General features: G+C 31.4%; 3 protein-coding genes across 3 annotated transcripts; 1 reads left to right on the top strand and 2 right to left on the bottom strand.

Annotated features, from left to right (window-relative positions):
• On the bottom strand, positions 375–1,901 carry LOC109353043 (soyasapogenol B glucuronide galactosyltransferase-like). Its single transcript, XM_019595231.1, has one exon. The coding sequence runs from the start codon at positions 1,875–1,877 to the stop codon at positions 384–386; it is 1,494 nt and encodes a 497-aa protein (XP_019450776.1). The 5' UTR covers positions 1,878–1,901; the 3' UTR covers positions 375–383.
• LOC109352798 (probable protein phosphatase 2C 65) lies at positions 4,929–9,327 on the top strand. Its single transcript, XM_019594993.1, has 5 exons — positions 4,929–5,386; positions 6,363–6,686; positions 7,188–7,305; positions 7,527–7,750; positions 8,540–9,327. The coding sequence occupies exons 1-5, from the start codon at positions 5,183–5,185 to the stop codon at positions 8,972–8,974; spliced, it is 1,305 nt and encodes a 434-aa protein (XP_019450538.1). The 5' UTR covers positions 4,929–5,182; the 3' UTR covers positions 8,975–9,327.
• Positions 13,217–17,179, bottom strand: LOC109352754 (aldose reductase-like). Its single transcript, XM_019594947.1, has 8 exons — positions 16,987–17,179; positions 15,720–15,770; positions 15,543–15,616; positions 15,327–15,414; positions 14,540–14,746; positions 14,220–14,291; positions 13,853–14,095; positions 13,217–13,446 (listed from the first exon to the last, which is right to left on the bottom strand). Exons 1-8 carry the CDS (start codon positions 17,125–17,127, stop codon positions 13,357–13,359), a joined length of 966 nt encoding a protein of 321 aa, XP_019450492.1. The 5' UTR covers positions 17,128–17,179; the 3' UTR covers positions 13,217–13,356.

The following is a 17,399-nucleotide window of genomic DNA, read 5'->3' as shown; positions in this document are numbered from 1 at the left end:
AAATCATATATTTATCATGTTTTATGAATTTTATACACTTATTTTATATGCATATTACAAAGTATCATATCATAAAATTTTACAGAATATGTGTATTGACACCGATATGTATCACATCCAATATTTGTATATGTGTATCCGTACAATAATGCATGCCAAAATAGAGGGGAAAAGTAAATTTTCTTTCACTTTTCTTTGACTAAAATCTTTGGCATAATGAAAACTACAACATTTATGAAAACAGCAAAATAAGTAATAAGCTACTTAGCTGAACTCCATATCCTTGTAAAAGTACTAACATTCTCTTCATCTTTTTTCATATAAATCAAAAGCTTCATTAAATCATCAACAATTTTTGCAACAAGATTAATCCTCAATTTCAATTATCTAATCAGCTTTTTGCTAAGTTCTCTTGTTTTCTTCAACAACTTAAGCTCATCTATCAACTTCATCAAGTTGTTGTAAGAGGAACCACCCTCCTCTATAGTCTTCTTTGCAGCATCACCAAGCTTCTTCGCCCTCGACCTCATTTCGATGCTCCCTTCGCCGCTTCCCATCAAAATCTTAACAGCATTCGCGATCTCTTTTCTTGTCATTGTAGCTTCTTCACTCATGCTCATAAAAAACTTGTTTTCTTTTACTCCTATTGAGATACCAATCTTTAACACATCAACTAGCAATTTCTCATTGTAAAATTGCTCTGCAAACATAGGCCATGTGATCATCGGTAAACCCGAATTCAAGCTTTCGAGTATTGAATTCCAACCACAATGTGTTACAATTCCTCCTATTGCAGGGTGGTCTAAAATAAGAACCTGTGGTGCCCAATTCCATATTATATAACCCTTCTTGCTTTCTTTCATTCTATGCTCAAAATCCTTTATTAAACTCTCATCATTTTCTTCTACTTTTTTTCGAACGACCCAGATGAAGTTATGACCAGAATTTTCAAGCCCATGAGCAATTTCAACGAGTTGCGCCCGAGGGAGTCGTGCAAGGCTTCCAAAACTTACATACAAAACAGAATCATCTTGCTGAGAATTGAGCCAATTCAACCAATCTGGCTCCTTTTCAAGTTCCTTATTGTGTCCCCTATTGGCCTTTTCTCCATCATCCTTGTTAACGAACATCGCGACCGGTCCTATACTCCAAGTTTTGATCCCTATTGTGCTCTTATAAAGTTGCTCATAGTCACTTTCAAGTTCATCAAAGCTATTATATAGTGCTCCATAGCTTCTCAACTCTGATTCAAACAATGCTTCAAAATAGCATGAGTAATTAGTCTTAGTTCTTATCCATTCTGCTAGCTGCAGAGGTATCATTTCGATGTTTTCTTGAAATCCAGGAATTGAAAACTTCTCTGTATTTGAGACTAACTTTTCATGAGGCCTATGCTTCTGGATCAAGTAACTTGCACATGTAGAGAAGTAACTTGAACTGTAAAAATAAATCCTCGGAATGCCGATTTTCGCAGCGAATTCCACTGTCCAAGGATAACACATATCTGTGACTATACAATCTGGTTGAAGATCTTGAATCACTAACTCAATTTGATCTTGAAGCAATGCTATTCCATGACTGATTTGACCCAAAGTTTCAACAGAAGTAGCATCCTTAAGGTTTTCAATACCATTAGGGAGGTTAACTTGTGCTGCAAGGAATTGAATCAAATGAGTTTTGATGGAATATCCATGATTGAAATCATTGTCTATGGATTTTTGGAATGTTAAAGCATTAGAATTTGTAGTGATAATGGTAACATTAACACCATTTTTTGCAAAAATTCTAGCTGTATTTATCATAGGAATCATGTGACCAGGTGTTGGATATGGAAGAAATGTAACATTGAGTTTTTGGTTTTGAGAATCAATCTCCATCAACAATTTTTGTTACTCTTTGTTTCTTCACTCTTCAAATTTTAGAAAATTAATATATGGTTTCTTATTTTATCCTTAAGTTTTATTTTTATCTCTCATTATTTATTCTTCACATAGATATATTATTATTGAAAAATAATAATGATTTAATATTTTCTTAACAAAATAGAATAATATTTTAAAACAATTTTTTATTCTCTTATCAAACTTCAAAATCACACAAAATGAAGTATGGTCTGATGGATGAGTTCAACAATCAAAGAAGGAATTCCAACCAAGCAAAATCAAAGCATGGTAACTTTTAGAGAAGGTGAAGGGGTGCTAATTCCGAATTCTTTTATCGTCTTGTCTTAGTAGTGGTTTAAATATATGTTATCATTCATCTCAGAATTGGTTTTGAGATAAAATCTTTAATATAAGGATCCTAATTCGAGGGATAAAATCTAAATTCTTTTCGGTTATTATGAGTTAAATAATATCATTTCACCTAGATCAAATTTACTATTTGCTTGGTCTCACATGCTTTTATGGATGAGACATGTTGAGAGTAAGTTTCACATTAAAATGTTTATTTTGGATTTTGAAATAACTCTAAGCATGAGGTCCCACTATGAAATAAAGGTACTCCTAATAGGTAAATATATGGTCTGGAATGAATCAAATAGGTAAATATATGGTCTGGAATGAATCAAATGGTGTCTTAAACAAGTATGGAAAATGAGTTGTTGAATACATAGGGATTTGGTGAGATCTAGCCTTTCAACAAACCGTTACTATTTTGAGTTGGTTTTAGTCTTACATCTATTATACATAACTATAACTATGTTAAGACTCACTTTTCAATTCATGAGAACATGATATGGATGGAGAACAAGAAAAAACAATTTTGGGTGACCCTTTGGTTCATTACTATATTTAGATTCTTTGACATATTAGTAACAAAATTATTTTTGAGAATTTGCTGTTCCACTTAAATGAGATGATGAAACTTATTTTTCTTTATTCTTGTAGTCTTCTCAATGTCCGTTTTCATAATTTCTCTTACTCTTATGTAGAATAGATGTGACATCTATTACATTGTCTCATTCTTTGTTAACTCTAGAGATTGAGTGGATAAAAATATCGTTTCTTCTCCTAATTTCTTTATCTCTTTATTAATAAAATTTAATTGCTGAAAAAAGAAGGATTGTTTGATTTGTCTAATTATAATTTGACTATAAGTAGATAAAATTGGTAGAATTTTAGGAGGTTCATTTGTTCAACTTGTCATTGAGGAATTTATGTAGTCTTCATCATTTGTCCTTTCAGCACCTTCAGTGAATGGCAACACTCATAGTTAATATTTTATGTATGCTCTTTTGGTGGGAAATAAGGTTACGTCTTATGAGAATTGTAGGTCTTTATCAACCACGTGTGTACATGCAAACTCAATTGGCTATAACGTTTTAATGATAAGGTGTTAGGAATAAAATAATACAATATAATAAAGGAGAAATAATACAATGTTAAGTTGTTGTTCTCTATTGTAAATGCTCCAATATTTTTAGAGTATTCAAATAGATTTAATGTCTTTATCTCATAATTATATTTGCTTCGTTTCACACCCTCTGATGCACACTTTTGACATAATATCAACAAAATTAAGATTGCAAAACTCCTAATATATCATATGTTAATAGTTTTAAATTAAATGATATGCACTTGTATAATAATTTACCACTTCTTAAATATTTGTATCGTCAATAACATCATCCTTTTTCTTAAAGGCATCTACCCATAAAATATTCAGATTTATTGATGAAATATTCAAAGACATCTCATTTAAATCCAGCTATAACATAAAATAAATTAACAATCTATTTGTAAATTTATAATATTTTAAAATAAAATTTAAATAATCATAGTTACAATTTTTTTCATCAACTCCTATATACCATGTTCGTGATGTTCTATATGAATATAATGATTTTGACATTCTTTTCTTGTTTTCATGGCTTAAACTGTAAACAAATAATAATTATATCAATGCACATACTTTTTAAGATACATAAAAAAAAAAGACAAAGATTTTACCAAGAATAAATTGTCTTTTGTACGTCTAGTTACAAAAGCTTCCAATCACGGATATTCTGAGTATGACTTATTGTTTAGGTTTGTTTCATTTTCTTCTCTCAGTTTTCATTGAAACTATTGGAACAAAGCACGTAACCAGTTTTCATGTTTTCTTCTCTCATGCATGATAATACTACTCTTTATTGTGAGTCATGGTCGGTGAAGTTTAGACTTATTTAACATTTTATATTGTTTTTATTATTATTATTATTATTATTATGATAAGCCACACTTTTAATATTTCATTCGTTTATTATAAAAAAAAATTATATACTTGTTTATAAAAATTTTAATATGGATTATTTCATGACTTTAACTTTGATAAACAGTGAGTGTAAAAAAATATTATCCACAAAAAAGTTTCAAGTTGTATACATTATCAACTAATTCTACATGTATGTAAAAAAATTTAAGGTAATTAATTTAAAAGTCAAAATATTTTAAATTTGATATATACATAAGTATTCTTTATGTATTTTACTCTAGAATGACCAAGTCATGATTGGGTCTATCAATTTAAAATATTTTATAACAAGACGTTGGTCTAGTGATATAAAATATCATCGTGTCTCCTAGCATCATATTATGTTTAAAGATCAAAAATTTAATTCCTAAAAGCGACACTTGTTAGAAGAGAGAACCATACACTTTGGAAGAGGTTAGTTTCATATTCAAAATAAGGGGAGATGATACCCTTAGTTATATTAAAAAAATCGGAATACTTCTAAGGCAATACATTATTGAATAATATTTGTTAAAAACAAGCCATTAAACTCGCTATAAATCATAATTAAATCTTAACTTAATTATTTTATAGAATTTATTTACTTTTATTTAAATTTTAGAATGTTGACTTTGAACATATGTACATTATGCCAACCTAGAAAACAACATAGAACAAACAAAACCACCGAAGAAACAGACATGAATAATGCCACCTTCAACCCTTTCTCTCAGCATCACAACATGACAACCTCTCTTCTTTTTCCTTCTTTTCATCCTTGTCACATTGCATGCAATTCTTACCATATTCATCTTTTCTCTATACATTTCCTATTACCTTCTAATGCATCAATCTGAATTTTGATCTATTGATTCCAGAAAGAAAAAAATTTATATTTTTCTTCACTTTCTAGATTTTTTATTCATTGGAATTTTGTGGGGTGTTCCCTTTCTTCATTGGGTATTACTTGATGGGAGGGTGTTGTAGCCATGATGTTACTATTAGAGGCAAGGTTGAAAGTGAAGTGGATGATGGAGAATATGAAAATAGCACTCATGTCACATATGAACGTGATGGATCAAGGGTTATGTTAAAAGGATCCTCTATGTTTGTATCAATGAATAGCCAACAGGGTAATAAAGGTGTCAATCAAGATGCAATGACAGTTTGGGAAGTAAGGTTCTTAAGGTTTTTTATGTTTTACATATTAATTTCTCCTTTCATTTCCATTACTTTTGATGGTTTTAGAATTTCATATCATTACCATAAAATTATATATCTATACTATAGATGAATGTATTAAAAATAAAGTTGAATAACAACTTATTGTACAAAAGATATGGTTTGTGTTGAGTCTTCATAGGAGATTTAAAAAAACTATAACTATTAAAAATAATTTAATGGTTTGTCTATAAACACAACTTTTAAGTTAAGGTAATATAACATGAGCATTTGATTAATGTAGATGTAGGAAAATGGTTGGTTGTTAGTGATAACATAGTTTTTTAATATTTCTTTTAAGTTTTAAGTAAATTCTTGTGGCCTAGAGTTTTTTTTATTTGGGCATGGGTTTTTCTTTAAGCTAACTATAAATATGCTTTATGAAGAAGATAAAAGGTTAACTAGTAACCTCAGATTTCAGGAATAGTTAACAAGATTTTTCTTTTGTTTCCATCTTTCAGCTTGAAGTCTTCTTCAGCTCTATGGTTCTAGCAATAATTAGTCTTCTAATATTCTTAAAATGTTTTTCTAATACTTAATTATCATTATCATGCATAAGCATTTTAAGAAAGAATAAACCATAGCACAATTAATCAAGTAGAAGAGATAAACATAACATTTAATCAATATCTAAAGTTATAGAGAAAAAAAGATAAAATACGAGTATTCTATAGAAAAGGAAAAAAGAAAAAAATTTGTATAATGATGATTGAGATTATGAGATTGATGTTATTCTTACTTGTGGGCAATACACAATGATTTCTCATGATAATACAATTTTTACTTTTTATTTAGCGATCTTAAGAAGTATTTAGCAATCTTATATACATGTATGTGTATCCAAATATATTGTATCATGTATTTTTTTACATATCAACATATTAGATATTGTCGTATCTGATACTCGTATTCTAATTGGTGCTTACTAGGACTTCACTGGAGAAAAACATATGGTATTTTGTGGTGTATTCGATGGTCATGGTCCTCTAGGGCACAAGGTTTCACAATACATTCGTGACAAGCTACCCTTAAAACTATCTGAAGCAATAAAAATGTCACAACATAAGGCATGCAGATTTTATGATGCTAATGAAGATATATATGATGATGATGAGAATAACCAAAGTATGTCTCTTGCTGCATGGGAAGGATGCTTTCTAAAGTCCTTTGATCAAATTGATCAACACCTTGCTCAGGAAATTAATATTGATACCTATTGTAGTGGTAGCACTGCTGTAACTCTCATTAAACAGGTATAACTATATATATATTGGCCGAGTCAGAGAGATAAGTGTTGTGCAAAACAAGACAAAAAGTAAAATGAAATAACAATTATTTATATTTGCAATGACATTTTTATCGAATAACACTTTTCTCTCCAATAATATGATCCTTACTCATATTCACTTTGCAAGATTTAGAGAAGAGACAAAGATGCTTGCACCGATAGTGTAAGTTTTTTACATTCTCAATGCATCATCCACCATTCATTTTCAATCACGATTGACTCTTAAACAAAAGTAATATAAATGAATGGTGAATGATACACTGACTATGTATAATTCTTTATATATTCAATATATATATATATATTACACTCCTTAGATAATATTAGAGATACAAATGGTTAGGATTAGTTATACAATGTTAGTTTCAATACATGACTATAAATTAACTACAAATTTTCACTGCATATATAACTTTATTGTAAGATATAATTAACTACACATTACTTCTCAACCTAAACTTTTCAGGGTGATCAACTTATAGTTGGTAATTTGGGTGATTCTCGAGCAGTTCTTTGCACAAGAGGGGATAGAAATCAACTTATTCCTATTCAACTTACTGTTGACTTGAAACCTGATATTCCAAGTAGGTCTTGGTATTTGCCTCATATCCTAAGTCTTTACAACCATATTAAATTTTTTAGTGTAACTAGCTTTTCTCGGCACAACGGTAAGGTTGTTTGCCCTTTGATTCGGATGTCATGTTTTTTAATCCTGAAAACAATCTCTTAACTTCCGAGGGAAATGCCGCATACATCTGCCCTAAGGGTTTCCCTTGTTTAACTTTTGTCCTTCAAATTCTCTCAGGTGAAGCTTCAAGAGTGATTAGCTATAAAGGAAGAATATTTGCAGGAGAAGAAGAACCAGATGTGTATAGAATATGGATGCCTGATGATGATTGCCCTGGACTAGCCATGTCAAGAGCCTTTGGAGACTTTTGTCTAAAAGATTATGGCCTTATTTCAGCTCCTGATGTCTTTTATAGAAAACTCACAAAACAAGATCAATTTGTTGTTTTGGCAAGTGATGGGGTGAGTAATAATAGTGTTTTGTTATTTCAACATCAACTACACATTTATCTTCTTTGTCTTACTTTTTATCTTCTTTGTATACACACATTTCAAAAACAAGAAAAAGCTTTACTTTTTGTCTCATTGTTGTCAACAAATGTTGTAAAAAACAACTTTCTATATCTTAGATTTGAAGTTAGATATAGACAATAAATTAAACATTATTAATGATTGTTGATCTTTCTGTTTTTAACTCAATTAATGTATTTTTCCCAATCCAGATACATATATGCAAAGAAGAGGATCCGTTTATATTTAAGTTAAGTTATATTAATTACTATTAATCTCAATCATTCATTTTTTTTAAATCCACTGGATTAACTGGGTGAAAATTAAAAGTTATTTAAGATTTCTTTTTCTCTCTTTCATCACTTGTTTCACTCACCTTTTTGGTCTATTGGATTTAAGAAAATAAATGATTTGAAATTAAATATAAGTAGCGCAACTTAGTTTAGATGGAAACAGATCCCTTTTCATATAGAAATATTAGGGGGGAAATCATTCAAGAGATGAAATAATCTCAATTCAAATATTTTAATGTCAACTTTGTATAATGGATCTTGAATTATAAGTTGGACAATAGAAATCATTAATTAATGGTTTTATTTATATATTTCTCAAATCCAAATTTATTTATGCAAATAATTGAACAAATCATTCAAGCAATAGAATAAAATAAGCTTTTATGAAGTTACTTTTACATGCATCTACTGAAAGGAAAAAACACACTTTCATATTTTTTTTCTTCAGGTATGGGATGTGCTCACTAACAGTGAAGTAATAAACACTGTTGCTTCAGCACCAAGGAGATCCATAGCAGCGAAAACCCTAGTAAAGTGCGCGGTTCGAGCATGGCGATACAAGTATCCCGGTTCGAAGGTTGATGATTGTGCAGCCATATGCTTGTTTGTTGATGACAACCCTGTGTTGTCTCAATCTCAATCCCAAACCAACAAGAACTTTAACCATGGAAGTCATAGAAATCACAGCAAGAACCAATTTCGTCGCTCGAAATCGACTAGAAATGAAGACACTGAAACTGTTGATGGCAAAGTTGGTTTAGAACTTAATCAAGAATGGAAAGCTCTTGGAGGGTTAGTTAGATCCAACTCAATATCAAAACTTCCAAGGATAACAAAGAACATGAGTAAACACCAAGCATCAAAATACTATAATGAGAGTTAGTTAAATTTTACTAACTCAGAACCTTCTAACATGTTAATAAGTGGTCACATATTGTACCTAAAGTTTATATATTTAGGTGAAAAATGAGAAATTGAAAGGTTCTAATAGGATATATTGTTGTCCCTTTAAAAAAAATGAGTGAGAAAAATTCAATGATGAGGATTATATGATATGTTACAGATTTAGTACTCATCCACTCAAATTTTAAGGAGATACCAAACAACATATATAAATATACACCTTTAACTAATTAATTATTCACTGGTATGATTATCATTAATATAACAACATTTATTATGTCTTATACATTTTATTAATTGATGTTTTTATTATGAAGGGTGAGTTTTAACATAAAATTAAAATTGTAGTTACTTTAGTCCCAAATTGTGTTTGAATATATGAAAAAACATTGGTATTGAGCATGACAAAAAATTGTTTTTATTTCATCATGTTTTTTTTGTACTACATGTGAAAATCCATTTTTTGTCCAGCCCACAAATCATATTCACCGAAAAAAAAGATAAATAAATAATACAAATATTTTTTGTTATATTTTATCAAAAACCGTCATTTTTTTAAGGTATCTCAAAGCACCCACAACATTACTCAACCACCCACCCACCTTCTCTCTCTTAGTGTTGGGGTTGTTAGCTTTATATATATCTACATAAGACTTTGTCTTGAGAGACCCTAACATTCACATGCATTCTCTACCATCATCAACCCATGACTCTTATAATAAATAATTGTTACAATTACTCCCAAGAAATCTCACTAGAAAAACAACCTCAAAAAACCACTATTACTTCAATGTCAACCCCCAAAAGACACTCTAATTTTTCCTTGGCCTTAAACTTATGTCAGCATCAATATCTTCCTCATCTCACCCAACATCCTTCATCATCAAACAACCTCCTCCAACCAAAAAACACACAACCTAAAAATCTCTCTTGCAAAATTAGGAATATGTTTCTGTTCTGTATAACTGGTTCTAAATTGATGCACTCTATGACTCTATTTACTTTTTCATTTTTTATTGTTTTCCGTTAGTAACAAATTCCTTGATCCAATATCTGTAAACCCATATGCTATAATTTAATATTAGCTCAACAATAAATAAAAAGTGAATCAGGTATGATAACTAAACACAAATTTAATATTCATAATAAAATAAATATAGTAATAACAAAAAATAATAAAATCCCCTTTTTTTTTATGTAGTCAACAAGTTTTCAAATTCAACAAAGCAAAATTATTTCTAATTAAATTTCCCAATTGCATTAATAAGAATGCAAATAATAGCAATTAGTTACTCCGAAAAATATATTTTGAAATAATTTTAAGAATCAAATCAAAGATAGAAAGACGGTCGTTTTGTAGGCTTCTTTCTTCTCAACTCATCTTCCTTCGAAAGGTCGCGCTACGCCGTTTCCTTGTTAGAAGAGTAATTCAAATTTCTATTTTGTTAGTTGGTAGTTAGGTAGTTAATAGCTTACTATAAATAGACTTTCTACTTATGGATGTAATTCAAGAATCATAGCAATACAAGAAGTAATTCATTGAATCTCCTCTTTCTCTCATCATCTTTCTACATTCTTCTTTTCTTCTTTCTTTGTTCTAACAAATTGGTATCAAGAGCTTGAGTTCAAGAACACCTTCATCAATCTCAGAAAAACAGAACCAGAACAATGGGACCGAGTGGATCAAATTTTCCAGCAAACCTCCCAATTCTTGATGGCAAGAATTGGAACCAGTGGAAGATACAAATGAAGGCAATCATGGAGTACCAAGAGGTGGATGAGATTGTAGAACAAGGATATCCTACCATTGATGAAGGAGCATCGGATGAACAAAGAAGAATACACAAGGAGAATAAAAGGAAGGATTGCAAGGCCATGTTTCTGTTGCACCAATGCATGGATGAAGCTCATTTCGAAAAGATTTCTGGTGCATCAAAGGAAGCTTGGATGATACTTGAAGCTTGCAACCAGGGAGCTGAGCAACTAAAGAAAGTGAGGTTGCAAACTCTAAGGAGACAATACGAATTGATGCAAATTGAAGGAAATGAGAAGGTGGGACAATTCTTCAACAGAATTGTCTCACACATCAATGCCATGAAGGCCTGTGGGGAAAAACTCACTGATCAATCAGTGGTTGAAAAGATCCTACGCACACTCACCCCTAACTTTGACCACATTGTAGTGGCAATAGAGGAATCCAAGAACTTAGAGATATTGAAGATAGAAGATCTTCAAGGATCACTAGAAGCACATGAGCAGAGAATACTTGAAAGATCAAATGAAAGATCAGTTGATCAAGCTCTGCAAGCACAAGTCACAGGCAGAAGAGGCTATGGAAGTAGGAATGGATTCAGAGGTAGGGGCAGAGGGAATTCCAGAAGCACAATTCACAAAAGCTCTCACAATAAAGAGCAAGAAAGACCTGAATATGATAAACCAGAATACTCAGCAAGAAGAGGAGGATTGAGTCATTGGAGAGGAGGAAGAAAGACACCTGATAGAAAGAAGATAAGGTGTTTCAAATGTGGCAAAATTGGGCATTTCTCAAATGAATGCAAGACATCATCAACACAAGATGATAATAAGTGCAAACAATTCAGTGAGGCACACATGGCCAAGGAAGAAAATGAAGTAGAAAATGATGATCAACCTCTCCTACTAATGATGGTCACAAGTCAGGTCAGCAAGAACCATGACATTTGGTACATAGACTCTGGCTGCTCATCACACATGACTGGACATAGGGATTGGTTAGTCAATTATGATCAGAAGAAGAAAAGCACAGTGAGATTTGCTGATAACAGAGTAATCCAAGCTGAAGGCACAAGGGATGTCTTGATCAACATGAAGGATGGAAAGCATGCACTAATCACTAATGTGCTTTATGTACTAAACATCAAAAGCAAACTGATAAGTATGGGGCAATTATTGGAGAAAGGATTCTCAATGGAGTTACTCAATGGTGCATTGGAGATCTATGACCAGAAAATGAGGGTAGTCATGAGAGCAAATATGGCTACCAACAGAACTTTTCAGGTAAGCTTGGCTAGTGTAGAGTCTCAATGTCTATCTGCTATGACTGGTGAAGATTCCTGGCTATGGCATCTAAGATTTGGCCACCTAAACTTTAGAGACTTGAGATCACTTAGTGCCAAAACATGGTACTAGGCCTACCCGAAATACAGATTCCAAAGAAAGTATGTGAGAGTTGTCTCATCAGCAAGCAACCAAGGAATTCATTTAGCAACTACACTGCTCCTAGAGCTAAGGATCTACTACAGGTCATTTATTCATATGTGCGTGGACCTATTGATACACCAACACTAGGAGGCAACAAATATTGTGTTACTTCATAAATGAGTTGAGTAAAAAAGTATGGATTTACCTCATCAAGCACAAAAGTGAGGTTCTGTCCATACTCAAGGAGTTCAAGAAGCTAGCAGAAAAACAGTCAGGCAAGAATATCAAGATACTCAGAACATATGGAGGTGGTGAGTACACATCAAGAGACTTCTCAGATTTCTACAAGGACCAAGGCATTATGTATGAGGTAACTACCCCCTACACACCTCAACACAATGACATTGCTGAGAGGAGAAACATAATAATTCTCAACATGGTTAGGAGTATGTTGAAGACCAAGAACTTGCCACGTAGTTTTTCGGGTGAGGCTGCCACAACAGCTGTGTTTCTCCTCAACAGATGTCCAACCCAGAAGTTAGACTCAATGGTACCAAGTAATTGGGCTTAAAAGATTTTTCTACATTTTTAACTATAAAATGTAGTGTCGACTTTAAACAAAGTCGTGCAGCCGAAAATCGAGGCGCGATACTACCAAGGATATCCCTCACCTTTTTTTGAGTAAAGAACTAATCTAGTTCCGGGTGTGCGGTTGTCCTTCTCAACAAGTATCGCTCACAGGAATCAAACTATTGACCTTTTGATCATCGTGAGTATCTAGTGAGGCTAGACCAATATCATGTTGGTGTTTGATGATGTTTTTAAAACCACAAATGTCTCTTCCAAAAGTAAAATTTTAAACTCAAACATGCACACTTAACTAAGAAAAGGTTAAAAATAAATCCTTGAAAATTTTGGATTGTAAATTTCATGGATATTATTTATTAATACTCATTCCTTTTAAAAAAAATTAATTTATTTCCAAACGGTTTTATGAGCATTAGATTATTAGATAATTCTGAAGCTTCCCAAATGCTAAATGTTAGAAAACTGCATACAAAGTCCTTGCATTTCAATGTGCACAATTTTAACCTTCTTAACAAACTACTAATATATTATCTAATGATAAGTTATGCCTTGGATAAAAAGCTAAAAGAAAAAGTTGCTAGATACAAGTTTAAGTTAATCTTCATGGTCCCAGATTTGTGCAGCACTTCTAAATGGCCCTACCTCCTTATTCACAAAGAGTTCTTCACCATCAAGAACTCTCCTCTGCATGTACCAATAATTAGTTCAGGATTCTAATTAAATAAATTATATCAAGGCATAGAAGAAAAAGTATAAGGATTTTAGTGTAAGATAGATATACCAGCATCAAAAGAACAAACCAAATCCATGTAACAATTGTACTTTAATTACCCTACATAAACTCTAATATTTTGTTGCAAATATTAATAATAGAATTAAATAACTAGTATTATTAATAATATGTTGTGATATTTTTTTATCAATCAAAATCCTTGAAAAATAAAGCAAGTTCTTAAATGTACGGGAACAAAGATTTGTTGTACCGTTTCTGAGCAAATAATAACAAAATGAAAACAATAATAAATGTTTAAATTTTTTTTAATTGACATGACATGTTTTCATCTTCACTATTCTTTGTGTTAGAGGTTACCTGATCGGGTATGTTGCTAAGGTGTTTGAAGTCTTGATCTGGGATTTCCCAATTGAAGACATTAACATTCTCTCTAATCCTATCAGGATTTGTTGATTTGGGTATGACACTTGTCCCTCTCTGAATGGCCCATTTCACCAACACTTGTCCCGGAGTTTTGTTCAGCTTCTTAGCTATCCTATCAACCGTTGGATCATTGATCAAATCTCTCCCACCATCTGATGAGCCCAATGGTGAATAAGCCTACATAGCAAATTTGGTATTCAAAAACACAAAATCATAGACCATGAACATTATTAAATAATAATGTACCATGCAATATTGAAAAACATAAATATATAAATATATATAGCATTGTAGAATTTACAGTGACATGGATGCCATTCTTGTTGCATGCCTCTAACATCTTATCATTTCTCCAACCAGGATGCATCTCCATCTGTAAATAAAATTTCTTAAACATAAGTTAAGGAGAAACAAAAAGTATCGACATAACATTACATTACATAATCGGTACGATAACAACAATCTGGTCTATTTGGTTAGCAATAATCTGGTCTACCTGGTTAACTAAAAATGATCGACTCAACACGGCAAAGATTAAAGTTTGACTTTGCCTAACATATATATGCATAATTCTCAATTTCAACCATATTTCATGACAATTTAGATATATAGTAATATTACCTGGCACACAGAAGGCATTATTTGAGCAATGCTAAGTAGCTTATCAAGCTTTTTAAGAGTGAAATTGCATATTCCAATGTCTTTAACAATGTTTTCCTTAACAAGCTTCTCCATTTCTCTCCACACTCCTTCCATGTCAAAATCTAACACTTCTCCTTCTTTAGGAGGACTACTTGCCCCTTCCTTCAATCGAAATGGCCAATGAATCTGCATTTTTTTGGCATTTCAATAAATGACATAGTAGTTATTTCCTTATACAAAAATATTAGGTTTGTCCCAATGTTATTAATAAAGTACCGGTCATCAAACCGATTAGGACATTGATATAATGGTATGTTCAATTAGTGGTTTATTAACTAAATCGCATATCGGTGAAGTTAGATATACAAAAAAAGTCAATAAAAAAACCAATAATTTTTTTATTTTCATTAAAAAATTAGTTTTAAATAAAAACTGGCTGATGTGACCGATACAGTTGAATTGAAAACCGATCAGTTTTGGCCAGGTTTAACTAGTATGATTGTTTGACCAGTATGATTATTGTACTATACCAATATTAGAACCGGTCCACCGATTGAACCGATCGGCACGAACCGGTTTACCCTGGTTATATCTAAAAAATTTAAAATTATTGAAATAAAATTGAAAAAAAAGCTTATAAAAGTGTCATAACTTAGTTAACTAGTTAGCTTCCATAACTTAATTAATAGTTAGCTTATAGGTAAAAAAAAAGCTTATAGGAATGTGATAACTTAAAGGTGGATTTAAAGTATTGTAAGGTTGTTACCAAGTAAAGATCAAGGTAGTCAAGTTGGAGATCTTGAAGGGTATTTTGAATGGCAGGTCTAACCCTTTCAGGTGTCAAATCAGTGCACCTATAAGGTTTTCAAAATTTCACACAAATATATATATCATTGGTTTCTTTAAAATGTTGCTACAAAACAATTCAATTAAGTTAAATATAATGAAGCAAAGTGATTATTATTGCATAAATATATATAACCATAGTTTGGAAGTGACAAAGAGATCCTTCCTTTCAACTCCTGCTTGAATAGCAGATTGAAGTGCATGTCCAACCTATATAAGTAGATAGATATTTAGACAAGTAAAAATGGAGAAAGGGTTTATATATTGAACTTTGAAATAATATAATATAAACTTTGAGGAAAAATAAGTATACATCTTCTTCAACTCCATACTGAGAAGCAGTGTCTATGTGCCTGTAACCAGCCTGCATCCAAATATTATTAGATCATGTAAGACTCAGCTCCATTATTTTAAATAGCATGGAAATGATCTGTCAAGAATTCGATTCCTGGAGCGACATTTGTCGGGAGAGACAATCAAGCATAAAAAAACAACGACTAGATCCTTAGTCAGAATAAAAAGATACAAAAAAAAAAAGTTTTGGTTACAGTTGTGGCATGTAGCCACAATTATCTCCACAAAAGAGTGGCAAAAATTAACTTGCATTTGGTAACTTGGTTTTCAGTCAAATGTTTTGAGTGATAATAGGGAACATATTCATGTAAAAATATAATATGAAGAAAAATTTATTGATATCATTCTTTATTTGTAAAATAATTCTACACTTAAGTGTTTTCAAATTCTCATCTTCTCTAGCTGCATGCATGAGCTTAATAGCTGGATTTTTTAGAGTGCCCTTATTTCTTCTTTTCACATTTTCCATATAATAATAACACCTTGTTACGTTGAATATTTTCTGGGGATAAATAAGTTTTCAAAAGTTTCAAAGATATACTGTATATTTTAAGAGAATAAAATATCTCTTCGTACCAGGAGATAACTTATCTCCTTAAATCTATATATTGTTTGACATGTATTTTATTATTTATTTTATAAATCTTTTAAAATAAAAACTTCTAGAAAGAAATGAAATACAACACATATCAAACAATCAATGGATTTAAGGAAATGCGTTATCTCCTAATAAGAGGATACGTTTAATGTCATATTAAAAACTCGAAGAAAAAAGTATTGGAAAGAATGCAATTATAAATTTACAAGCTAAGTATTCTATATTTATGAACCTGATTACAAGCTGTTTTTTAAGTTAAGGTACATACTTGGCATATTTACTTTCCAACAGGCCCGCCCCCTTCCACATAAGCTTGTGAGGCGAAAAATTACTTTTAACCCAGGTATCTTTTGGCCCATAACAACCGAAAATGAGTCTGACATTGACTCTGATATCAAGTTAAGGTTTCATCTCAAAACCAATTGACAATAAAAGAAATAACCCAACAGGTAGTTAAACTATTCTCGAGACAATGAGTTAGACAATATGAGATTTACTTTCCAACATGATCTCAATCTATGGTCAAAAATCAAAATTGAATCCAATATATATATGAGTGTATATATAAAAACCAAATAAAACATTTTTAAACCAAAAAAATGAAGCAATTAAATCAAAGATAAATTACCTCAACAATTGCAGTAAACACAGAATTAATGGCTTGTGAACCAGATTTCCATGTTCCTAATCCAACAGCTGGTATAGCATGACGACTCAATAGGTTAAATGATTGTGTGTTTGGTTCATGTAGTTTAACTCCTTGTGCCATCTTTCACTCTTCCTAAGATGATGTTTGTTTCTTGTAACATCTTATTATATCAATAACCATCTTATTATATAGGAACATAGTCACATAAATGGGTTATTTGCATGAGTGACACGTTCATAGCCCTTTGAGGCTGCGTGTACCCTCCTACCCTACATGTTTAACACGTTTCTTACTTTTTTTTCTCTTCATTTTTAAGCAAAGAAATGCATATTGATTATAAAACAGGAATGTTCAGGAAACAAAATATGTACTTATACTAATGTTATGGGTGA

This window comes from Lupinus angustifolius, chromosome LG07 (genome assembly GCF_001865875.1).
Source record: "Lupinus angustifolius cultivar Tanjil chromosome LG07, LupAngTanjil_v1.0, whole genome shotgun sequence".
In the NCBI taxonomy this organism is placed as follows: domain Eukaryota; kingdom Viridiplantae; phylum Streptophyta; class Magnoliopsida; order Fabales; family Fabaceae; genus Lupinus; species Lupinus angustifolius.
The sequence above is the reverse complement of the archived record's forward strand: the minus strand, read 5'-3'. Positions and strand labels throughout refer to the sequence as shown.

Bases quoted from the DNA above. Each gene is read 5' to 3' on its own strand.
- LOC109352798 (XM_019594993.1), top strand. From the start codon at position 5,183: ATGGGAGGGTGTTGTAGCCATGATGTTACTATTAGAGGCAAGGTTGAA. The intron at 6,687-7,187 runs GTATAACTATAT...TAAACTTTTCAG, and splicing joins CTGTAACTCTCATTAAACAG to GGTGATCAACTTATAGTTGG. The intron at 7,751-8,539 runs GTGAGTAATAAT...TTTTTTCTTCAG, and splicing joins TTGTTTTGGCAAGTGATGGG to GTATGGGATGTGCTCACTAA.
- LOC109353043 (XM_019595231.1), bottom strand. From the start codon at position 1,877: ATGGAGATTGATTCTCAAAACCAAAAACTCAATGTTACATTTCTTCCA.
- LOC109352754 (XM_019594947.1), bottom strand. From the start codon at position 17,127: ATGGCACAAGGAGTTAAACTACATGAACCAAACACACAATCATTTAAC. The intron at 15,415-15,542 runs GTTATATATATT...AAAACCTTATAG, and splicing joins TTTGTCACTTCCAAACTATG to GTGCACTGATTTGACACCTG. The intron at 14,292-14,539 runs GTAATATTACTA...TTTTATTTACAG, and splicing joins TAATGCCTTCTGTGTGCCAG to ATGGAGATGCATCCTGGTTG.